Here is a 26,024-nt window from a genome sequence, read left to right as displayed (position 1 = left end):
TGAGCCCGGGGTCACCAGCATGAGTTGTAACCTGGTGTTAAGAAGACCTAATCTCAGACTGAGATGTCTTAACACAGGATTACCCCTCATAAAACAAGGGAGGTAACTATCCTGCTCTGCTCAACACTGATTGGGCCCTTCCTGAAGAGGGAAAGGCTGCCACAATTCAAGAGCAACTCAAGGATTTGGGGAGAAAGTCCAAAAAAATGATTCCAAGTCTAGGAAACGACTTAAGAAGGAAGGCTGGAGGGGGACTCGGGACCTAGAGAGGGGGAAGGCTGAGGGGTGGCTTGATAGCAGCATTAATACACAAATATAGAATATTAGAAATAGAATAATGGTCCGTTGTTCTCTCCTTCCACTGGGGGTAAGATGAGAGACAATGGCTTAAGTCGCAGTAGGCAGACAACATTTAAGGTCAAACGCCAAGAGCAGCTTTCTGACTGCAAAGGGCTAGCTAAGCATGGCTGGTCCAAGCCAGCGAGGGAGGAGGCAGAACCTCTGTCATGGCCGATTCTCAGGCGTCTCTCCCACACGGCTGCGGTATGCCGAAGGAAGACTAGAAGACCTCTGGAGGACGTAGCACTTCAAGAAAGAGCCCGCCAGCACTGAGGAGAGGGGAGAGAGCCCGTCACTTGTCTTGCACGTGGTAACTGTAACTTCTTTTTTAATGGTTCTTCTAGGCCCGCGTAGCAAGCCGGTCATCAGACTGCTGCAGGAAACCTGCCCAGAGCAAGACGGCAGCGGCTTCGTCAGGTTCCTCTGCTTGGCGTCCAATTTATCCTCTCCTGATGTGGAACTGGACTGGTACAAGGGGGATGTTTTATTGCCCGCATCAGTCAAGTATTCCGTCACCCAAAAGCAAGGCCAGTACATGTTACTCTCTACACAGAACGTGTCGCAAGGTGACTGGAACAGTGGAGCCATCATCACCTGCAGGGCCAAGGATTCAACAGGCATCAAAGCTGAGGCCACCATCAGCAAGTGTTCAGGTGAGATCTCAATTCCTCTTATGGGCATGCCTGAACATTAGGAATTTACTCCAATAATGGAATATTCCTCTTTAGCACACTTCAGGCAATGCAACACTCCTCTCATGTGCACACAAGGGCAACCTGAGGAATAGGCTGAGGTAATGGCACATTGCTCTTATCGGGGGAAAGTTTCAAAGAGTTACGGGGAGTAGCATGTACGCACACGTGTGATATTTTATAAACCTCAAGAGTGTGTGCATACTTGCACTATCACGTGTACGTTTTAACAGAGAAAAAAGGAGCAGCCTAAGAGCAGTCCAGGGTGGTATTCTGAAGTACGCACTGCACGGTACTATTTTGGAAGAGGGTATATTCGCATACATTTCCAAACTTTGACACCAGCTACTTGACTCACACAACTGAAATCGCACCCGTCTTTTGTCTGCAGTTTTTGGGTGGGAGGTCCAGGTGAACTGATGAAGGTCAGGGGAGGTGGAACTGGCAGAGTGTGAACTGCTGATTCCAAATAGGTGCACAAGTATTTTCAGAAACGGAGAACGTGCATACTTCACACAATACTTGCCTCTGTATTTAAATCTGGGTTATTGCGCATGCTTTGCTGCAATTTCATGCATGGTTTCTTTTTTTTATACGTAGAAAAAGTATACGTATTCCTGCTTTTATGTAAAAATTCTTGTATTCCATGATATCCAATGAAGCTATCTAACATGGATTACAAATATGCGCGTGTACCACAACATACACATGTGGTTTCGGGGCAGAAAGAAGCATTATTGTACAAATTGTGCATCTCCCGCCATGCGGTTTATAAATACTAGTAGAAATCTCCACCCCTCTACTTAGATGTGCAATGTACATCGGACAGTTTTGAAAACTGGGCGGATTGTACATGCATGGACAGCCTTAGGGATATGTTCGGGTATCGGAACATACTTCTTGCGTGCACACCTGGAGAACCACAGGGATTGGCTCAAGCAAGGCAACGTTCTCCTGTGTGCACACCTTGGGAACTTCAGGAAGAAGCCCATGGATTCCCTTCACCCAGTAACCATCATGGTCAATGGACTGTTAATCATTCAGTGACGGCGTCATTTTAAAAGGGACAATGACACTTCAAACCATGACTTTTGCCTCTCCCAATAGTTTAAACCCAACCTTACCGAACTCCTCTCATCTCTTCCTCCATCAGATGGTCTAAACTGCCTTCGCATTGATGTCTTCTTGCTTCCCCCAACGCCTGAGGACCTGCTGATCAACAAGAGGCCAAAAGTTGGCTGCTTGGCCTCCAACCTGCCCAAAAACAGTGGCTACAGCTTCACCTGGAACCGCCAGAAGTCAGGAGAGAAGGTGATCATAACCGAAGACGCCGTGCAGCACAACAATGGCTCCTACAGCGTCACCAGCTACCTGGAGATCTGTAACGAGGACTGGGAATCCAGTGAGCCCTTTACCTGCACCATGGAGTATCCAGGGCTCACAGCCCCCATCGTGAAGACCATCTTCAAGAAAAAAAGTGAGTCCACCCCTTCTCGCTATACTCACCCCAACCATTGCTTCCTGATATGAATGCTGAATGTAGGGCAGTGGGACAGATCTGCTAATATGAAATAAGTATGCTAAATGCGGGAAGGTGAAATAGGTGTGCGGAGTAACTGTGGGACTGGCATGTTGAATATGAGTTGCTTGTCTTCTGAAATCCTCCACTCCTGTTCTAGTCCACACCCTGGCCCTCTTGCCCAATCTATCATGATGTGTTTGATGGACCTTTGGTCTAATCCAGTATGGCAAACCTTATCTTCTTATGAATTCTTCCCTCCACAGACATTATACCTCTCCCTCCAGTGGTCTCTGTGTTCTCCCCTACACCAGAGGAACTTGCCCAGGGGGAGATGGTCTGCTGCACCTGTCTGGTGAAAAGCTTCCTGCCCAGCGAGATCTTTCTGAAGTGGACCGAAGGGGACGAGGAAATGGACCTGCAGGCCTACTCTACCACCCCACCACAATATGAGGAGTTCAATGAATCCTACTTTGTCTACAGCAAGATGTGCGTCTCCTACTCTGACTGGAACCAAGGGAAATCCTATGCCTGTGTGGTTGGCCACGAAGCCCTGCCCATGTACCTCACCCAGCGAAGTCTCGACAAGTTCTCTGGTAAACCAACCTATGTCAATGTCTCCGTCATCATGTCCGACTCCACTATGTCCTGTCCCTGAGGATCTTCAGTCGCCCCCCACCCCATCTCCCCTCCCCCTCCCCCCCCCCCCCCCCGAGTCCCAATGCCACACCCAATCGCCATCACCAATTCACATTCAGGGACCTTGAGAAAAAGGAACCTTCCTGCATATATAAATATATATCTTTATCCCATGCGTCGAATAAAACCCATGTGCACCCCCACAAACCAGAAAATAAACTCAGCTAAGAAAGAAATCACCCTGCTTTTGAATTTTAGAGAATGTTTGTGGGGTTTTGATGTGTAGAACTGCAGGGTGGAGGGAAAGTTGAAAGAGTCAGCTGGTAGAACGTTCAGACTTTATCTCCATTATTTATCGTGGGGGAGTAGGTTATAAGAGTAGGGCAACATGGAGGGATGTTTACATCCCCTGTGAATGGGCCTGTCACAGCATAAGCCCCACCCACAAAAAATATGCATGTGCCATAGCAACTATTTGCCACCAGAGGGCAACAGTCACAGAATAAAATGCTCCAGTGCTCCCTACCATGGTGTCTCCTGTCCCACGAATATGTCTCTGCTTATTGGACATTCGGTAAGAATAAAGTGGCCCAGTGGCCCTTTTCGCAGTGTCTCTTGTCCTTGGGCAAGATCTTTCCCATTTGTTTTCCTGTGAGCAGTCACAGAATACATTGCCACAGTGTCCACCATCACAGTATCTCCTACTCCTGGGGTATGTTATTTCATTCTATTTTGGTTCATTTTCATAAACCTCAAACCTTTAATTGTAATGGTGAATAATACACACAAATATGCAAATATATGCATAATTAATATTATAATAAAAATAGCTGTGGTGCCTTGGATGGGCAGTTTCCAAACAAATTTCCACAGAGAAACTGGCTCCATGAGGAACATTACAGCTGCAGTGCACAAATTAGCCACTAGATGGAGACATTTATCCATGGATTATCTGATAGAAAGATGCTACTCTATGCAAATACATCTCAAACCTTCCAAGACAGCCTTACCAAGTTAATGGGACCCGTTATTAGAATGTGCATGGGCAATTGAGCTTTGTAACCTAACATTGCTTTCCTGGATCAGAAAAAAAAAAAAAGAGAGAGCTATCCATATCATCAAATGCTCCTGCACTCACACCTCCCTAACTGGCAGAAGCAACAACAAGAACTGACAAACAAGGAACTCTCTTCATTTGTTAAGGTTCCACCAAGCATTGCTGCTGTAATGACCACTGGCAAAGGAGGAAGATTAAAACGTCTGTTAAAAAAAAAAAAACAAAAACCACACAACCCTGTTAAAGTCACAGGTATTAATTACTACTAGCCTGTCAAGCATATGTAATTAGCTGCAGTGTCATAACCGCATGAAACCAGTACAAGTTACAGGTCCCTGATGCGCACACACGTGTGTGTGTGTGTCAGTAGTAACAGTTGCAGGCTCATGTCATACACAAAGCACACGTTACAATGGCTATGTCCTCACGACTTTCCTGTCTGTTTCAAACGGACAGAAATATTTATTTATTTTATTTAGGGTTTTTATATACCGGCATTCGAGAACGCAGTCCCATCATGCTGGTTCACATTAAAACAAGTGTGCATCGTAAACAAAACTAAAACAATGGTGCGGAAAAAGGCAGTTACAAATAACAGGGAGATTAGAACTTGGCAGAGAGAGAAGAGAAAGGACAGGTTTTTAATTCAAACATGTAACGATAGTGTAAAATAATATAAAATTCAAACAAGAAGGTTTGTCATGGTGTATGTGAAGGTAAGGATTGGCGTGGAAGGTATATCAGTTTGAGTCCGGGAATGCTTGTGTGAATATCCATGACTCCCCAGAACAATCCCATCCACAGGAAACAAAGAGCTGCATTCTGCTCCCTGTCCACACGATGGCGCCATCACTCCTTTGCTCTAAAACTCCATCGTACCGGGGGACCCCCCCCCCCCGATGGCAGAATTAGAAACCCCTCCCCTTTTTCATCTCGGACCATGGGCAGCTTGGGTTTTACTCAAGGCTGAAACCGGCTCAGCGCCAGGGATCTTCCGGATCGATCCACGAGGAGGGTGGTACACACTGGCGCTCCAAGGTCCGCGGGCGGGGGGCAGCTTAGTGCGCCGTTTCAGGACGGTGGCAATCCTTCTTTTTCCCCCCAGGAATTAATTTCTTGCAACTTCAGAAAGCAAAAAATAAATAAATTCCACCAAAAAGAAAATGTGCCAGGAAAAAGAAGAAGTCGGACACTTTTCCTCCCTGAACATACAAATGTGAGACTGTTATGGCCCCATCCACAGCAGCTGCTCCGCTCTACAATTCCCCTCACTCCCTCAGAGATCCTTCTGTGTTTCTCCCGGGCTTTCCTGAATTCAGATTCTGGGTTTGTCCCCACCACCCTCTCTGTAAAGAAATGTTTCCTAAGATCACTCCTGAGCCTGCCCCCTTCCACCCTCATCCCCTCGCCTCCTGTGCGTGGAAACCTTGGAGGTTCCCGAGTGTCTCCCATCCTATCTCCCCTGTCTCGCCTTTCCTCCAGGGGGGGTCCGCGTTTAGATCTTTAAGCCTCTCCCCATATCCACCGATGCCTCCAGTAAGCCGACGTCTTGACCAACACCAACCACAGATCATATCCTTTCGGAGGTGCCATCTCCAGAGCTGCGCCCGGTATTCCAAGCGAGGCCTCCGTCCTGCCCTCTCCCCACTGCTGGAGGTTTGCTCCTGAGGATCTGATGAAATGCCCGTGGCAGGTCCCGGGCACGCTTCTGCTTTCCGGCCAGGTTTTCCTGGGGCTTTACTTCTACTCCCTTCCAAAAAAAAAAAAATGCATGAAATTCAATGTCTGAAGCTGAAAGATGTCGGCTCGCGCGCTTTTTTACTTTTTTATATAAGTTTTTATTTTACTTTTTTTTTTTTTTTCCACCCTCAAATCTGAACCACGGAGAGAAAATTCTCATTCACAGGAAAACCATTTCATCCCGGTTGTACAGCCTTCACAAAAGTGTTCACCGTTGGGGGACCCAAAAATCTGCCCAAAATGTTTAAATAAATGCTTCTGGACAGCAGGCAAAGAAGGGCAGGTCCTATCTGTGGAAGGCCGAATGTCAAACACAACCGATTTAATGTTTGGGGCCAAAATGACCTGCGACGTTTCTGAAGAGCGGCTAAGAGAGGTCAATCTTACTGAAGAAGTCGGACACTTTTCCTCCCTGAACATACAAATGTGAGACTGTTATGGCCCATCCACAGCAGCATAGTATACTTGGATTTTCAGAAGGCGTTTGACAAAGTTCCTCATGAGAGGCTTCTAGGAAAAGTAAAAAGTCATGGGATAGGTGGCGATGTCCTTTCGTGGATTGCTAACTGGCTAAAAGACAGGAAACAGAGAGTAGGATTAAATGGGCAATTTTCTCAGTGGAGAGAGGTTCACAGTGGAGTACCTCAGGGATCTGTATTGGGACCCTTACTTTTCAATATATTTATAAATGATCTGGAAAGAAATACGCAAGTAAGATAATCAAATTTGCAGATGACACAAAATTGTTCAGAGTAGTTAAATCACAAGCAGATTATGATAAATTGAAGGAAGACCGTCCAAGACTGGAAGATTGGGCATCCAAATGGCAGATGAAATTTAATGTGGATAAGTGCAAGGTGATGCATATAGGGAAAAATAACCCATGCTATAATTACACAAGGTTGGGTTCCATATTAGGTGCTACAACCCAAGAAAGAGATCTAGGCATCATAGTGGATAACACATTGAAATTGTCGGTTCAGTGTGCTGCGGCAGTCAAAAAAGCAAACAGAATGTTAGGAATTATTAGAAAGGGAATGGTGAATAAAACGGAAAATGTCATAATGCCTCTGTATCGCTCCATGGTGAGAGCGCACCTTGAATACTGTATACAATTCTGGTCACCGCATCTCAAAAAAGATATAATTGCGATGGAGAAGGGCTACCAAAATGATAAGGGGAATGGAACAACTCCCCTATGAGGAAAGACTAAAGAGGTTAGGACTTTTCAGCTTGGAGAAGAGACGGCTGAGGGGGGGATATGATAGAGGTGTTTAAAATCATGAGAGGTCTAGAACGGGTAGATGTGACTCGGTTATTTACTCTTTCGGATAATAGAAAGACTAAGGGGCACTCCATGAAGTTAGCATGGGGCACATTTAAAACTAATCGGAGAAAGTTCTTTTTCACTCAACGCACAATTAAACTCTGGAGTTTGTTGCCAGAGAATGTGGTTCGTGCAGTTAGTATAGCTGTGTTTAAAAAAGGATTGGATAAGTTCTTGGAGGAGAAGTCCATTACCTGCTATTAAGTTCACTTAGAGAATAGCCACTGCCATTAGCAATGGTTACATGGAATGGACTTAGTTTTTGGATACTTGCCAGGTTCTTATGGCCTGGATTGGCCACTGTTGGAAACAGGATGCTGGGCGTGATGGACCCTTGGTCTGACCCAGTATGGCATTTTCTTATGTTCTTAAGACGTATCACGTGCAGATGAAACAGCAGGATATAGCATTCAGCTGGAAACAAAGTCAGAAAGAGAGAACATGACGCCAGATCAGGAACGTAAAGGTCCGTGAAGCGCCTGCCCAGTCTCGTTCCCGGTGCGACACTGCAGAGCCCCAGTACGATCGCTGAGTTTCTCTTCGCTCCTTCACAGCCGGCGACCGGCCCGGGCGTTCGGGGATTCTGTTACTTCCCGGAGAGGCTGCTGAACTGCAAAGCACCTCCCTTTCCGTGAAGAAATGGCCACCCCCCACCCCCCCTTGGATCCTAATAACCACGGGGGTCCTTGTTCCTTAATCTCCTTTCTGCTGGAAAATGCAGGCTTCTTTTCTGGAGGTATCCGAAGGCCTAGGTCAATCCCTCCTCCCCTCCCCTAGTGTACATAAATATTTAGGTCCTCGAGGCTCATCTCATAGGGCTTCGGGTGCAGACCCAGCCCCATTCTGGGCCCCCTTCTCTGACCCCTGCCATGGCATTAATCGGCAGGCCTGCTCCCCAAGCTGAGCTCCGGCGTTAGTGCAGAAGGAGTGCGATGCTCAAGGCCAGGCCACGGGGCACAACGTGACCTTCCGGGGCCTGACGTACTCCCACGCCTTCCTGGACAGGGCTGCGTGCGGGGACAGAGACCCTAATTCACTGCTTTCTGAACGTCGTGCACCGGAAGCGGAGAGGAAACCCTACCGGGACACTCAAAAAGAAAGGAAATGCCAATCAGACCAAGGCAAAGACAGGCTGTGTGGTGTGAGGCGGGGGGAAGGGGTCCCTCGTGGTGGCTCTGGGCACCTTGGTTGCGCGTTGGGCCACTCATGTCGCTTTATAAATAAGTTGGATTTGCCATTAAGAAAGACAAGTTAGAAAGATACGTGTGCCCGGCTGTGGCAGGAGCGGAGTGTAACCCAGGCTCTTCCCTCTGTACCCGCCCCACCCCCAGCTCGCCCGACGCCAGCCCTGACGTACGCAGACGTGGACACCAAGGAGGAGGAGGAGGGAGACGACCTGAGCGTGACCTCTGCCACCTTCATGGTGCTCTTCCTGCTGAGTGTTTCCTACAGCACCACCATCACCCTGCTGAAGGTGAGGGGGCGGCCAGGGACGGGCAGAGGGAGGGAGAAAATGCAAGAGGCAGACGCAGAAGGAAAGCAGGGTCACGGAGGGAGAGAGACCACGTGGCATCTCTCCGTGGAAAGGAAGGGGCTGTGAGGAGCGGTGGCAGCCGTTAGCCCTCACTGAATCGAGCCAGAAATGGGTAATAATAACGCTAGCATTCTTCCCACTCCCCTGTCCTCTCTGCAAGCTCCAGAAATATTGCTGCTGGCTCTCTGCACCCTGGAAGGGGCTGCATGCTAGCATCAGATGTGTCCCAATTACAAAGTTCTCATGAAAGACACTAGAGAAAGACCTAGACTAATGTATCCTGCCTTCTTTCTCTCCTCCAGTGTCATCTGGGGATCCAGATAAAGCGCCACAGGATGGAGCAGGACTGTCCGCACTCATCCCACCTGCTGCCGTGAAGAGAGAGGCTGGGCCCCGCCGAAACCAGGACCCTAAGGAATAAAGAGAAAAGAACCTTCCCCATCTCCAAAGTCCACCTTAAAAACTGAATTTGAACCTGTGACTCTGAGTTCCTCACACACACACACACATACACACACACACCCTTACACACACACTCACACACCCTCAGACACACACATCCTCAGCCACACGTTCACGCTTACACACACATATCCTCAGACACACCCTCAGACACACACTCACCTTACACACGCCCACACATCCTCAGACACACACTCACCCTTACATACACACACCCTCAGACACACACTCACTCTTACACAAACACACACATTCTCAGACACACACTCACCCACACACATCCTCAGACACACCCTCACCCTTACACACACACATGCTCAGACACACACTCACCCTTACACACACACATCCTCGCACATGCTCACCCTTACACACACACACACCCTCAGACACACACTCACACATCCTCAGACACACACTCACCCTTACATACACACACTCACCCTTACATACACACACTCACCCTTACACATACACGCACAGACACACCCTCACCCTTACACACACATCCTCAGACACACACTCACCCTTACACATACACATGCTCAGATGCACACTCACCCTTACACACACTCATACACATATTCATGTACACATGAAGAGGTGTGCACTCACACACTGCTCTCCTCTTGAGGGTCAGAGGAAAGGACTATGGGGCTGATGCAATAAAAGTCATGCTAACTAACACCAGATCCTATGATTTAACAAACCAAAATTTAGGGGGAAAAAAAGGAGCCTACCCCAATTTCACAACAGAATTGTCGTCAGTGGGGTTTAAATCTGTTGCACATTTGGAATATTGTGTATTTTCTATATCGTATAAGCACTGTGATGATTTTTGTAGTTCAAGTTCATTGTAAGCTCTGTATGAAACAAGCTCTGTTGGACAGTATGAAGGCAATTTATCCTATTTTAATGAAAGTATAGTTTGAGGTGAGGCGATATGTTAAAAGATCGTGCTGTGATCCTTTTTTGATTTTGGTTTAGGTTTATACAATAAGTTTTACCATGTGCATGATACATTTTTCCCACACGAACGTGGCTACGGTAGTAGCGTGCGCACTAGCCACCTGCCAAAATCCCCCACGCAAGCCGACCCAAAGTGAAAGGGAGGGTGAGCACGGCGGGTCTCCTCTCCCTCCGAACCGCTCCCCCCCTCCCGAGCCCTTCCTCCCTGCCGTCCGGCTCCATCACCAGCAGAGCAGAAACCCCCAGCGGCAGAGAGAAATGCATCTCCCCTCCCTACCCCTAGAGGGCTCTCTCCCAGAAGCCCCTTCACATACAGGACCCTCCTCCTCCGGTACCAGGTCCTTTCCAGGCCGGAGGGGGATGCACCACAGCCGCTGCCGAGTGACGCCACCAGGAGGCGCCCCAGCATTTAAAATGAAACCCCTCCAGCAGGACATCCCTCCCGCTCCGGGAGATCACGCCCCCCTCTGGAGTAGTAAGGAGGGAGGGAGCTGGAGATCCCCAGGGGTGGAGGGGCCGCCTCTCTAGGCAGGAGGGTGGACTGAGGGTGATCAGCCAGGCTTTGGGTGCGAGTCACTTGCGGTTTGGCTGATTCGGGGGAGAGGAAATCCCCTCTCCCCCACCCCCGTGCTAACCAGCCCTTTCAGTCGGGCAGCAGAGGGGACTGCGAGTATGAAATCTTGGGGTTTTACCGGGGCCCACTGAAATTAGCGGGTGTAGAGGGCACCTCACGTTAATTGCCCCGGTCCCAGTAAAAAAAAAAACCTCTTTTGCTTCTGATGCTCCCTCTTTTCCATGCAAAGGGGCACGAACCTCTCGAGGGACCGCTGGCGTGGAGCTCGTTACTCAATGGCTCGTTTATTTTTAGACAGCACAAAAAAAAATGGTTACACTTTATTGCATAGGACCCTGGAAATGGGTTCCAATCCCAGTCCTGCCACGCCAATTAACCTTGAAGAGCGCATGGGAGGGGCATGGATAATGACAAGAGCGCAGGTCTCTCCACCCCTCTGCACCCCGGAGCTGGCTGTGCTCCTGACTCTGGCATTGACAAAGCGCTTTGGGACCCTGTTTCTGTGAAAGGTGCTATAAACACCCAAGACTTAGCTCTCGTTTCTCTGTCTTGTCACGCGTCAGTTTCTCTGGCGGAGGCGGCGTTGCGTTACCTCTGAGTCGGCTGTTGTTGCACTGTTTTCATTTTTCTCATTTTCTCACTTCTCATCGTGTACAAAGAGACTTAAACATCAATAAAAGAATGGAGCCAGAAATGATACAAAATATTTGTGGGGGGATAGGGGGGAGGAGTGGAGAAGGGATGGGAGGAAGGTCCTTCTGCCATGGAGGCAGGAGGGAGACATCTGAGTATGCACACGTTCATCACACGGTGATTAGTCCTCTGCTGAGAGAGACGCAGCCCCAGTCCCGGGGTGCACCCTGCTGCCTCCGTTTTACAAAACGCTGTGGATTTCCCCAGCACGGCCCGGGTTCTCTGCCCAAATAAGGGTGTTCACACCTTCCAAGGTCTGAGCCTTAGAAAATGCCTCAATGAACAACTGCAGACGAGACCACTGGTCCAGGGACCCCCTTTAGATTGCGGTGGTTGGCCAACGAACCTCACAACTGGAGCAGGGAACCAAGAGAAGAGCCCATGCTCCAAAGAACACCATAAGCAGGTCTGGAGCACGGGAAAAGTTAGTCTGCACGCTGGGTTACGCGTTGGTTAAGGCTCCACGTACGCCCGCTGAAGATTATATGGGATTCATGGGCCCGGGGGCTTCAATAGAGAGGAAGAGGGGGAGCACAAAGGAGGCATTTCCACAACTCCTGCAAAGGAAGCGTCGTATAAGCTTCTTCATAAAGCCTTCTACAACCCCTTCCAGAGAGCCCCAGCCGGAGGAAAAGTCAGCGGCTGGGAGCTTCCTTCCATGGGTGAAGGATGTGTGGAGGTCCAGACACCAGGATGGAGAGCCAGGAGACAGGCAGACTTCCCACTTGACATCCCAGGGTTTGTGAACTTCATGAGTGGCCCTGAAGACCTCGGACTTTCCTCCGAGTGAAAACCTAGCCCCATCCTGGATCTCAGCTGCACAGGTTCACCAAGGCCGAAATACTGAAACCACGGATAAACTGAAAGGTCTCCAGGAGCTACGGGATGCTGCAGCCACGGGAGAGTGTACGGACTAACGAAAGTGCTTCCTGAATCCCATTCCTAGACCTCAGAGACCGGAAGAACCAGCCACCCCGTCGCCCGTACCAGAGAGAGCAGGACCTTGCCAGGCACCGGAGCTTCTAACCTGAGCCTCAGGCCAGCAAGGAAGACGCGCGCCTTCGCTCCCCAACTCAAGACGCAACTTAAGATATGCGTCTCTGACAAAGGCCACCCTCGGAACCTCGACCCTGCTCAGATGAGGGTTTAACACGGCGTTTCTTATAGTCCTACACTTATAGCTGCTTATCTCCATCTAAACCTCTCTAGATGTGAACCTCCAACCTCCAGGAACCCACCCCAAGTGTCACCTGCTCTAAACGCTCTACGAATACCCACCCCATTTGCTCTAGAAATGTACCCACGTGCTTGTGTGTGCCTCACTTGATGCAAACCCTACAGAGGCTGCTATCATATACTGGGTTGTAATGTTTTGGTTCTGTTGTAACTTGTTTTGGGCACTCTTGATGGAAAAGCGTGAAATAAGTGATGATGATGATGAGAGAGCACAGGCCCTCACTTCTTCTTCGGGTAACAGTGCACCGGGTGTGAGTGCGTTACTGCGTCCGTGTCAGTGGGCGTCATCTCCTACACAGCAGCTCCCAGAGCCGGTACATGCATCTGTTTACACGGTAGATCTGTCTTCTCGTTCTGTTTCTTTGGCACATCCTGCAGAAATTTCTGTATGAAATGATACTCGTGGGTTCGGGTTAGAAAGCTCCTGGTACGACTGTGTGGGCTGGATACGCACATATGCTTACAGCAAATATGTTAAAAGTTATTTTTAAAATAGCAAGAAAGACGGAGAGCACACAGACAGCCCGATTCACAGATAGACAGACAGAGAGACATACTATTAAGACTTGTTTTTTTAACCAAGCATTTGAACTATAGTTAAGAACATAAGAACATGCCATACTGGGTCAGACCAAGGGTCCATCAAGCCCAGCATCCTGTTTCGAACAGAGGCCAATCCAGGCCATAAGAACCTGGCAATTACCCAAACACTAAGAAGATCCCATGCTACTGATGCAATTAATAGCAGTGGCTATTCCCTAAGTCAACTTGATTAATAGCAGTTCATGGATTTCTCTTCTGGTTGATCTGCTGCTGTCGAGATGTTTGTTGTTATTAGGGTTTAGCTGGATTTTATCATGCTATGCTCGTTATGATTTTTTACTCTTTTTATATATTTTATCTTATTTGCGTTGTTTTTCTGTCATTTTGTCTACGTGTAACATGCCTTGAGCAAAGATCAGAAAGGCCAGCGACAAATCGAAATGGGTAAATATATAAATAAATGGACAGTCTGCAGGAGAACAGCCCGCAGGGACCGCCACCCCCAAAGATTTACGGGAAGTGGGGGCTCTGGGGCAGTGCCATGCCCCGCCTGGTGGAAGGCTGCCAGGTTTCATCCCTGGGTCAGGAAGGGCTGGGGGAGAGGCAGTCATGGCTATCATTAAGGGCGCCACCTGCTGGCCGGATTTACAGATTCGGGGCCATTCCATTGGGTATAAATGTACTGATGCATGGAATTTCGGAAGCTGCCCAAGGGGTGGACAATATAACATTATAAATCCCCTGGCACTATAAGGCCACCCCGACCTAACCCAATCCTGCCATCGAGCATCATCTCCACCCCGTGGATCGAGGAGCCTCAAACATTAACAGGATCAATCACCCCTGTTTCCCACTTTACAGGCAACTTGTGGGAATAACCTGGCTTTAAACTGTGACCTAACCCCTCCATATTTCCCTCCGGGTCTAAGTTAATTAGTTTTTCACAACTGGCAAAAAATAAAAGGAAGCTACAAGGATAGGGCACTTGTACAACTTACAAAAAGCTCATAACTACTGATCAACGCTGGGCTATTTGCAACCTAGAAAATACATTGATTTCCCATTTCTTTAACTTTAAACACTTTGCCGAGGTGACAATTAGACGAACAGCTTGTGTGCCGAGCTTCTGGCTTCCCAAGAGAGAGTCCAAAAACCTCTGCCAGCAAAGCTTTGAGTTCAGAGATCTACAAGAGGCATTTTTATTTCAGTATAAAGGAAAAATGGAATCCACGAGACCATGGGAGGCCGATCTCGGAGTCACAATCCCTGAATGCAGAAAGCCAACAATGAAAGAAGCAAGGAAAAAAATAATATCCTGCGCACGTGGAACCTGATGCCTGATCCCCAAACGCCTCCGCTCTCGGTTGAAGACGATGAGGGTCACGATGGATTGCATTTGCATAAAGTGCAGCTGCTGTGTTGATCTACTTGAACGCACGAAAATAAAAGGCCAAGAAAAAAAAAAAAATAAATATAAATATAAAGGTGAGGCCCTTTTATTAGACTAAATCCATGCGATTCTTGCTGGGCTTTGGGGCGTTCCCCGCTGCTTTCCTCAGACCAAAAGCAGCCCCCCCGCAGCGAGTCAAGAAACGTCTTGAGTTAGTCCAATTCAAAAAGCCTCGCCTTCGATTCTCCTTTTTGGTTTATTGACCACCATTTCTGCTTCGTACTCCAAACTGCAACCGTTTTGGGAGGGGACAATTAATTTGGGCTCCCCCCAGCGCAGTTCGGAATTCAGGACAGCACGGGACTCGCAGAGGGGATCGGCGAGGGGGAGGACGGGAGCATTAGGCTGAGCAGGGGAGGTGGATGGCGCTCTATCTGCCGTCGTGTTCTCTGTCTCTATGGCCTATTGACAATTTCTACTGACACTCACCACCCCCACTCCAAATATTAAAAAAATAAATAGGGAAGGCGTAAACGCATGTTGGTCAGTTACACAGGCGCCTGCCAAGACGCGGTGCTCATGTCTTCGTTATGCATTATTTGATTACTGAGCGAGGACCTCGCAGGCAGGTCTCCCGTAAGCACTGCGGGTTATTTCGGATTAAGCTTCTTGACTCAATGGAAGAGTTATCTGTGTCTTTGATTCTACAATAATTGTCATCGTACTCTGCAATTTAAGTTAAAAAATAACATAAGAACATAAGAACCTGCCATACTGGGTCAGACCAAGGGTCCATCAAGCCCAGCATCCTGTTTCCAGCAGAGGCCAAACCAGGCCATAAGAACCTGGCAAGTACCCAAACACTAAGTCTATTCCATGTAACCATTGCTAATGGCAGTGGCTATTCTCTAAGTGAACTTAATAGCAGGTAATGGACTTCTCCTCCAAGAACTTATCCAATCCTTTTTTAAACACAACAACAAAGTCAGGAAGTAACTCATCTCATCAGCTCTTCAAGAACCGCCAGATGACAGAAACTCAAGTCATGCAAAGATTTGTTTGTTCAAAGAACGAGAAACAAGAATTTAAAAATCCCCTTATGTAAAACTAACACCCAGCCCAGGGATCTTTCTGTTCTGTATCTTAATTTATAAATTTTATTCAAATCTCTACACCAGATGGCTGCAGCCTGCCCATGAAACAGGAACCAAGAAAAAAAAAATGTAAAAAGCCATAGACAAACCTGCCACAAGCCTCAGAAGGAAAACACAAGCACAGAAAGATCAAAATAGGACAGCAGAAAAAGGCCCCCTGTCTCTGCACATTCTCCCTTCCTGCTGCATTACCCCAGATCCTCTGTGCCCGTCCCAGGCTTTACCCCTCACTCCCCCACCTCATCCTCTGTGCCCATCCCAGGCTTTACCCCTCACTCCCCCACTTCTGAGGATCCTCTGTGCTTATCTCAGGCTTCACCCCTCACTCCCCCACCTCTGAGGATCCTCTGTGCCCGTCCCAGGCTTTACCCCTCACTCCCCCACCTCTGAGGATCCTCTGTGCTTATCCCAGGCTTTACCCCTCACTCCCCCACCTCTGAGGATCCTCTGTGCTTATCCCAGACTTTACCCCTCACTCCCCCACCTCCGAGGATCCTCTGTGCCCATCCCAGGCTTTACCCCTCACTCCCCCACCTCTGAGGATCCTCTGTGCTTATCCCAGGCTTTACCCCTCACTCCCCCACCTCTGAGGATCCTCTGTACCTGTCCCAGGCTCTCTTCAGCTCCCTAAAATTGTCCAATTGAGGTTTATATATTCTAATATAATGTTTAATATAATGTCTAATATAATGTCATAATGTTTATATATTCTAATTTATTGTAAAGCTAAATAATGTCTATGTTTTCTATCCTAAATCATTGTAAAGCCTGTTGCTACGTTACGTTACATTGTGAACCGGGGTGATGTTTTTAACGTGCCCCGGTATATAAAAAACTATTAAATAAATAAATAAATAAATAAATAAATAAATAAATAATGTGTTTCTAAGGCTCTCCCCCAAGATTCCCTAGACCTGAATGATAAAACCATAGAATCATGGAGGTAAAGAGATAGAAGGAACCTCAAGGGTTCATCTTGTCCATCCCCTGCCTCCAGAAAAGATCCCCCATTCCTAACTCATCCCAAGAGGATGTGTGGGTTTTCTTTTTTTAGACATTTTATTGCAGAGACATCAATAAAAGCCAAACAACAGATGTTGAAACAGATGTTATAATAAGTATATAGTATGAAATAACTGGTATACAATCCTTGCTCCCACCCCACAAGGTCATTCTGCACTACGGATGCTTGATTTATAAAATGAACGCTTACCATAGTAAAGGTAAACATTCATTGCCTGTACTTTTAGTTTTTGCTGTTTCTTGACCCTCGTGTCATGAAAAAACTTCCAACCTACAAAGCCACCCCAGAGGGCACCTTTACTTTCTTCTGCTCCGAATGAAGGAGTAATAATCGTACATCCCAAGCCTAGCAGGTGACGCCTGCGTCGGTCGCTCTCACCGTGTGTAGTGCGCCTTGGTTCCAGCGACGTTTGAGAGAACCACACCTGGGTCAGGCAGACTCTCAATGAGACGTTTCCAGTGGCGCGGAAGCTTGGCTGCCGTTTCCGCCAGGCGGTTGCCTACAGCACCAACTTTTTTGGGGGGGGGGGGAAGGGAGGGGGCAAAATCTTGCCAGTGAGAGGCCCAGAGGGCGCTGTGCCAGAGCCGATACTGCCCCGGGTAGGGAGGGAGCGCCGTGCGGGAGCTGCCGCCAACATGTGCGTGACCAAAGGGACGCCCAAATATTCTTGTACTGGCCCTGCGCAGAAAGCTCACTCATTCCCCCCCCCCCCCCTCCATTCATCCATCCGTCCAACCTTATACATTAAAACGCATTTTGCTGGCCAACAAGACTCAGAGAACGCACATTTCTTTCAAAATTTCTTTTTAGACGTCTCAGAAAGGAGGCCAAGAACGTAATTCAGTTCCAATCGGCCTTATATCCCCCAGTCCCAAGAGGATAGGGAGTGAGGGGGTAATGACGGCACAAAGCGGATTAGAAAACGAGATTCAAATAACCTATGCAAATTAGGAGACGCACAGGGGACAGGTGAGGTACACTAGCAGCAGTGATGGACAATCAGCAGCAAACCAACATAAAACATCCCAAACCCAAGCAGTACGATTAGAGAAATTTACAAAAATAGAGTCGGACTCTAGCCCCTTTGTAAGGAGAAGGAAAGTCAATCCCCCCCCCCCCCCCCAGGAGTCATACATTTTGCCATAATCGGCCAACGTTTTTGGATGAGCACATCCATGGGGCCTGAAGCCTGGAGAGTGGCCAACGTAACACCAAGTTGTTAAGAAGGGCTCCAGGGGTGACCCGGGAAAACCCTGAGCCACCGAGCCTGACATCAAAGCTCGCCAAATAGTAGACGCTGCTCTTAAGAACGCAATCACTGGTCACGTGGCTAGCCACGGCCTTATCACAGGAAGTATTGCCTTCCCAAACCTTTAGATGTTTTTGAAGGTGCCAAGAAACACGTAGATAAGGCTACGCCGGTCAGCATAGTGTATCTAGATTTTCAGAAGGCACTTGACAAAGCCCTCCGTGAGAGGCTCCTTGGGATAAGGGGCAGTGTCCTACTGTGGACTGGCAACGGGTTATAAACTAGGAATTCAAAGGGCGGTTTTCCCAATGGGGAGGGGTGAAGAGTGGTGCCCTAGGGATCCATACTGGGACCGGAGGCGTTTAAGAAGGGAGCTGCTCTGATCTGCAAATGACACAGAATTAGGCAAAAGTTATGTGAGGATTGCAGAAGGACCTTGCCAGAGTTCAGAATGGGGCATCCGAAGGGCAGGTGAAGTTTTAATGTGTAAAAGTGCAAAGTGATGGAAATAGGGAAAAACAATCCCGACTAGAGATACGCAATGCTGGCTTCCTTATTGGGAGTCACCACCCAGGAAAAAGACCTTGGGCTCATTGTGGACAATACTTTGAAATCCTCAGCTCAGTGCGTGGTGGAAAAAGCAGACAGACTGTTAGGAAATGATCCTAAAGGAATGGAAAATATAACGGAGACCAAATATAACCTCTGTATCGGGCCATGGTGTGACTGCACCTTGAGTAAGAACATAAGAACAGGCCACACTGGGTCAGAGCAAGGGTCCATCGAGCCCAGCATCCTTTTTCCAACAGTGGCTAATCCAGGCCACAAGTACCTGGCAAGAACCCAAAAACTAAGTCTATTCCTTGTAACCATTGCTAATGGCAGTGGCTATTCTCTAAGTGAACTTAATAGCAGGTAATGGACTTCTCCTCCAAGAACTTATCCAATCCTTTTTTAAACACGGCTACACTAACTGCACTAACCACATCCTCTGGCAACAAATTCCAGAGTTTAATTGTGCGTTGAGTGAAAAAGAACTTTCTCCGATTAGTTTTAAATGTGCCCCATGCTAACTTCATGGAGTGCCCCCTAGTCTTTTTATTATCCGAAAAAGTAAATAACCTATTCACATCTACCCGTTCTAGACCTCTCATGATCTAAAACACCTCTATCATATCCCCCCTCAGTCATCTCTTCTCCAATCTGAACAGCCGTAATCTCTTTACTCTTTCCTCATAGGGGAGCTGTTCCATCCCCTTTATCATTTTGGTAGCCCTTCTCTGTACCTTCTCCATCGCAATTATATCTTTTTTGAGATGCGGCGAGCAGAACTGTACACAGTATTCAAGGTGCGGTCTCAACATGGAGCGATACAGAGGCATTATGACATTTTCCGTTTTATTCACCATTCCCTTTCTAATAATTCCCAACATTCTGTTTGCTTTTTTGACTGCAGCAGCACACGGAGCCGACGATTTCAATTTGTTATCCACTATGATGCCTAGATCTTTTTCCTGGGTGGTAGCTCCTAATATGGAACCTAACATTGTGTAATTATAGCATGGGTTATTTTTCCCTATATGCATCACCTTGCACTTATCCACATTAAATTTCATCTGCCATTTGGATGCCAAATTTTCCAGTCTCACAAGGTCTTCCTGCAATTTATCACAATCCGCTTGTGATTTAACTACTCTGAACAATTTTGTGTCATCTGCAAATCTGATTATCTCACTCGTCGTATTTCTTTCCAGATCATTTATAAATATATTGAACAGTAAGGGTCCCAATACAGATCCCTGAGGCACTCCACTGTCCACTCCCTTCCACTGAGAAAATTGCCCATTTAATCCTACTCTCTGTTTCCTTTTAGCCAGTTTGCAATCCACGAAAGGACATCGCCACCTATCCCATGACTCTTTACTTTTCCTAGAAGCCTCTCATGAGGAACTTTGTCAAACGCCTTCTGAAAATCCAAGTATACTACATCAACCGGTTCACCTTTATCTACATTTATTAACTCCTTCAAAATAGTGAAGCAGATCTGTGAGGCAAGACTTGCCTTGGGTAAAGCCATGCTGACTTTGTTCCATTAAACCATGTCTTTCTATATGTTCTGTGATTTTGATGTTTAGAACACTTTCCACTATTTTCCCTGGCACTGAAGTCAGGCTCAGTGGTCTGCGTGTCCTTCTGGTCTCCTCATCTGAAGAAAGACGCAGCAGTACTAGGGGAGGTGCGACTGAGAAGGGATTTGATAGGGATCGGTAAACCCATGAGTGGGGTGGAACAGTCACTTACCCCTTCTAATTGTTACTAAGGTTAGCGGACGCGCCATGAAGCTAACCTGCAGGCAGATGGAAAACATCTCTTAATCAAGCTGTGGAAGTTTGTTACCAGAGGACCTGGTCTAGGGGTTTAAACTGGGTTTGGACAAGTTCCTGGCACAAAAGGCAGCTCACGTGGGAAAGAGAGAAGTGGCTCTGCCCTGAGGGATCTGCCGGGCACTTGGGGACAGGACGCTGGGCTCAATGGACCTCTCTGCCCGGACTCAACGTGGCCCAGCTCATGTCTTATGCTCCTCGGTTTCACCCAAGCCCCTACCCTCCTGTCCCTGTGCTTGAGGTCCCCCCCTCCCAAGCAGGGGGGAGAGAGACAATTACTGAGAGCGAGACTCCAGCAGACCTAGGTGTGAAAAGCCAAAATGAGTCACCTTGCTTACTGAACAAGGCTGCTCGTGCGCTTCTTTCTAGGAAAGGGAGAGGTGCAGATCCCCAGGGACGGTTCTAGCTCCGTTCCACCTGATCGCCAGCGGAAAAAAAAAAGAAAGAAAAGACATAATCCTGAAAGCCGTGGCCTCCTGCGATTGGCAGCGGGCACGAGCCAAAAGGTGGCCAGAGACGCCCAAACACGTGGGGAGAGGTGTATAAGTGCCGGCTTGTGCACAGCACGGCACACTCACACACTCACGCTCTTCCACACCAACGCGCTCACCTGCACACGCATCCACCTACACTCGTGCACCCGGAGACGTTCGTCTGCACGCACGCATCCATTCACACCAACGCGCTCACCTGAACACGGAGACGTTTGTCTGCACGCACACATCCATTCACACCAACGCGCTCACCTGCACACGGAGACGTTAGTCTGCACGCACGCATCCATTCACACCAACACGCTCACCTGAACACGGAGACGTTCGTCTGCACGCACGCATCCATTCACACCAACGCGCTCACCTGCACACGGAGACGTTAGTCTGCACGCACGCATCCATTCACACCAACGCGCTCACCTGCACACGGAGACGTTCGTCTGCACGCACACATCCATTCACACCAACGCGCTCACCTGCACGCACATCCACCTACGCTCATACCCACTCACGCATGGATACTTTGCAGGCGGTGATGCCTTGTATTGGCCCCACATAATTATATCCAGAGATGAGGCTGGAGACCAAGCACAGGCCCCTTTGCCAGACGTCTGCTGGCAATCTGAGGAGACCTCTAGGATCTCAAAGGCTTAGGTGCAGCCTCACCTGTGGATAGTTCTGATGCTGGGCCTGCAAAGGATCCAGCTTCATCCAGGGCCCACTGTGACTTTTTAGCCGTCAGTGCAGACAGCCATGGGCACGGGCACAAGCAGGGGAGCTGGAGGTCTCGGAACGTGATTGGTACTGGCTGCTGTCCTTGCTGCCAGCCTCGGCAGAAAGGCCAACGACTGACCGGACCCAAAGGACGCCCGCTCCCGCCCACCCCAGAGCAGGTGTGAGGCACAACAGTGAGGGCAGCCTGTGAGGGCAACTTCCGCCGCAGCTCCCCTCACCGTACCTGCTCCAGGGGACAGGCGGAGAGCAGACTTGGGTTTCCAATCCTCTCAGTCCTGCACCTTTCGCCGGCACTAAATCTGCGCCGAACGCTAACATAGCAAAAAAAAATAAGAACCCGGGGCAGTTAACTCATTTCTTTATCTTGTTCTTATTCCATGCTGAACCTGTTTCTTTTCTCACCAGGTAATTCTCTCAATTCTGTTCTTTCCTTAAAAAAAAAAAAAAGGAAAAAAACAGGTGGCAGGGACTCACAAGAGGAACAGCAACAAAGCACCAATTCTAAAACATTAGCAGTTACAGGGCTGTGAGGAGGATGTGTTAGCCACAGGGGGCAATAGTGCTCTTATCATTGTCCGTGGGAGGGTTTCCCAATCCCAGCTCCTAACTGGCCTCTCTTTCTCTTCCTTTTTTCCAGCTGAAGTCGCCGCTCCTTCCGTCTTCCCGCTGATCCCGTGCTGCTCCGCCACGGAGAGCCAAGCCACGGTGACCGTGGGCTGCCTGGCAAAGGGCTACCTCCCAGAACCAGTGACCTTCCAGTGGAGCGGGGACAACGAGAACAGGTCCAGGGCCTTCCCGGCCACGCAGGGCACCGAAGGCCTCTACACCAGCAGCAGTCAGCTGACCCTGGGCGCCGCGGAGTGGAAGGGGAGGAGCTACCAGTGCACCGTGGAGCACGCGGCCACCGCGGCCACGGGCAGCAAGACCGTGGAGATCTCCGGGAAAAGTAAGCCGCTTGCGAAATCTCAGCGTCGGGCCTCCCGACGCCGTGCCGAGATGCGCGGGGCATCACAAGTAGGGGGAAGAAAAAAAGAGGTCATGTCTTAAAGGTCCCCCTTAATCGCTAGTGAAAGGTATTGAAGGGGGAGGGGTAATGAGGTACTATCCCCCCCCCCCCCCGAGTCTCACCAGAGGGCTCCAGGGCCTGGTCTCATCCCACTACTGATACCCGAGCTCCTTTCTCCTCACTCACTTAACAAACAAATAAATTATACAGACCCAGTCAAGGTGGGAAAACTGCTTTCTTTTAACAATTTAAAATAAAAGGCAGAAGCGTTTCTCAGTGCGATTCAGAATTTCAAAACCTTTTGCCGCAGGCTCCACCCCCCTGAGCTGCCGCAGGAAGCTGTGGGGCTTCTGTTCCCTGTGGTCTCTGGCTCACGGGGCAGGAGGAGGAGGGAAGGTGCTGAGCGGGGGGGGGGGGGTGAGGGGGGGCTGACAGGCCTAGGGGGAGGCCAAATCCTAAACCCCATCCCTGCCGCTCCTGCGGTCACTACGCGATGGCTCAGAGAGGATGATGTCATCGGCGAGGGACAGCTGGGCTTGCCCTGATTTTCTTGGTGACCTTTCTGGGTTTCTTTGGGCTGCTGAGCAGACTTCATCTCACTAGGGACAGCTTGCGAAGGGCAGGCCTGGTTTCGTTTCCTCCCTTCTCCCCTCCCTGCTGCATGCACGGGACTTGTAACATAGAAACAGAGAAACGTGAGGGCAAGAAAGAGAGCGCACGGCCCCTCGGGTCTGCCCGTTCCTCCGATTCATTTAGCAATACAATTCCCATCCCTCCCTCAGAGATCCCCGGTATCTGTCCCAGGCTTTCTTGTATTCAGATCCTGTCCTGGGACGGCAGCCGCCACCCTCTCTGTACAGAAATATTTCCTCAGATTACTCCTGAGTCTGCCCCCTTTCACCCTCATCCCATGACCCCTCGTTCTAGAGCCTCCTTTCCATTGAGAGAGTCTCAGCTCCTGTGCCTGGAAACCTCTGAGATATTTGAATGTCTCTATCCTATCTCCCCTATCTCACCACTCCTCCAGGGTGTGCATGTTTAGATCTTTAACTCTATCCCCCTACGCTTTAGAAGGAAGACCACACTGACCATTTCAGCAGCCTCCCTCTGGCCCATCTCCATCCTGTTTCTATCCTTCTGAAGGTGGGGTCTCCAGAACTGTACTCAGTATTACACGTGAGGTCTGACCAGGGACCTATACAGGGGCAGTATCACCTCCCTTTTACTGCTGACCCTTCCTCTCCCTATGCAGCCAAGCAGCTTTCTGGCTTTTACCATCGCTTTATCCACCTGTTTGGCCACCTTAAGATCCTCAGATACAATCACCCCCAGATCCCTCTCTTCCTTTGTGCTTAGAAGAATTTCACCTCCAATGCTGTAACTTTCACTTGGGTTTTGCATCCCTTATGCAATATTCTGCATTTTTTGGCTGCCAGACCTTCGACCATTCCTCAAGTGTCGCTAGATCCCTCCTGGTGCTTTCCACTCCTTCCTGGCTCTCCACCCTGTTACAGATTTTGGTATTAAGACAAACCTACCTTCCTTCGATAAACCAGAACTGCAAAGTCCAGCGTGTGGACAAAAAAGAAAACCATACTGGGCTTCCCCCTGTAGCTGATGACCACAGAGCCTGCTGGTGTCCTCCCTCCAGCTCCCCCACACAGACCGTGCAGCCCCTAAGCAGTTCCACACAGGACCTAGCAGATGACTGAAGGAGCGAGGCTGGCAGAGGGAGGTGCCAGGCACAGGCTTTAGTTACTCGACGGATCCAACCTCATTTCTTTGCTGTTCTGGTTTATTGTTCAAAGCGAACGTGAAAGTCGAAGGCCGCAGCGGCCACGACAGCGAATCGAAACAAGGGGATGAGCCAGCTCGCCACTGCCGCATCTCTGTGGCTGGAGGCAGTAGATTTGTGTCCCATGGGGATGCCACAAAGGCCCTCACCGACCCCCTCTCCGAGACGCTGAGCCGGTCACCATTTCCAGTTTAATTAAAAAGGAGTGAAGGAAGGCAGGGCTGAAGTGGGGAGATTAAAAGGTGATGGGACAGCGACATGAGACAGAGAGAGCCTCGTCCAGTTCTCCTCATCGCAGTGACTTTCAGAATTTCCTTTCCACTGGGAAATGCCTTCTCCTGCATGATTTATTAGAGCCGTGAATGTCTCGGGCCTCTCCCCGAGGACATGCAGATTCAGGGCTTTGGGGGCAGACTCTCTCTGGACTGCCTCCTGCCTGCCTCTGTTCTTTTGGAGGTGCGGACTCCAGAAGGGGACACAGTGCTCCAGGTGAAGTCCCGTCAATGACCCGTACAGAGGCATTATCACCTCCTGCTGGTTAGGCCTCTCTCTATGCGCCCCGACTTCTCCCTCTCTTGCTCACTCTCTCTCGCTCTCTCTCTCTACAGGCTGCAAAGCATCCCCGTATCGACCTCAGTTCCCTCAGCTCGAACTCCTGGGGGACATGCGGCAGGATTGCGCCACCAAGCTGAGCAGCATAAGATTCGTCTGCTTCGCTTCCAGCCTGAGCAAAGAAGGGGTCAAGATCGTCTGGTCCCTGGGGAACACGTCTCGAGCCCTCAACCCCATCTCAGAGCTGACGTCCATCAGAGACTCAACGTACTGCATAAGCAGCAAGGTTGAGGTCTCCTTGGCAGATTGGGACAGCTACAAGTCCATCTCGTGCAGAGTTACCGGCCCTGGCACGGAAGGGGTGAAACCCGTCACAGCCACCAAATGCACAGGTACGTCTTGGCGTTCCAATTATCATTTCTCTAGCCTTACTACACATTAACAACATTGCACGGGTACGCATAAGAGAGAGTCCCTTCTCCAGAGAGCTTACATGATGGCAGACAAACACCATATGGCCCATCCAGTCTGCCCAAGACACACACACAAGACCTGAAATAGGTTTCAAGCAACGTATGTAGTGCAGTACACATGGTTCAACTCAACAAGGCTATGATCAGGGATTAAGATTTAAAAGCAGCCTCAGAAAGGTGGTGGAGGTTTCAAGCAGGATCTGAAAATGGCCAGAGAAAGGGGAGGGACTTAGGGAGGCACAGGTAGGAAGGACAGCGCGGGGGGGGTCAGTGATAGAGGAGAAGGGAGAGCGTTTGGATCCAGAACGGAGAGCTAGAAGTCGGAGCGCTGATAAACCTCAGCACAGGACCGCGCGACTCTTCGTCCGTGGCAGACGCCCGACGAACCGAGAATGAGCTTGGCGCGTCTGACCTGAAGCCGCCCCTCAGGTGCCTGTAAAAAGT

At 49.2% G+C, this 26,024-nt stretch overlaps 1 protein-coding gene and 1 gene segment (V, D, J or C); both read left to right on the top strand.

The window, feature by feature from the left end:
• The window catches only part of LOC115078497, a 41,430-nt gene extending 37,742 nt beyond the window's left edge, over positions 1–3,688 (top strand). The window contains exons 9-11 of the mRNA XM_029581423.1: positions 684–992; positions 2,185–2,508; positions 2,817–3,688. Of these exons, the coding sequence (XP_029437283.1) occupies positions 684–992; positions 2,185–2,508; positions 2,817–3,208 (1,025 nt within the window). The 3' untranslated portion in view covers positions 3,209–3,688. The remainder of the gene's footprint in view (positions 1–683; positions 993–2,184; positions 2,509–2,816) is intronic.
• The window catches only part of LOC115078816, a 199,134-nt gene that overhangs the window by 171,852 nt on the left and 1,258 nt on the right, over positions 1–26,024 (top strand). The window contains 2 exon segments of the C gene segment in view: positions 22,392–22,700; positions 25,164–25,499. Coding sequence covers positions 25,220–25,499 — 280 coding nt within the window.

Source organism: Rhinatrema bivittatum, chromosome 16 (assembly GCF_901001135.1).
Source record: "Rhinatrema bivittatum chromosome 16, aRhiBiv1.1, whole genome shotgun sequence".
Classification (NCBI taxonomy): domain Eukaryota; kingdom Metazoa; phylum Chordata; class Amphibia; order Gymnophiona; family Rhinatrematidae; genus Rhinatrema; species Rhinatrema bivittatum.
The sequence above is the reverse complement of the archived record's forward strand: the minus strand, read 5'-3'. Positions and strand labels throughout refer to the sequence as shown.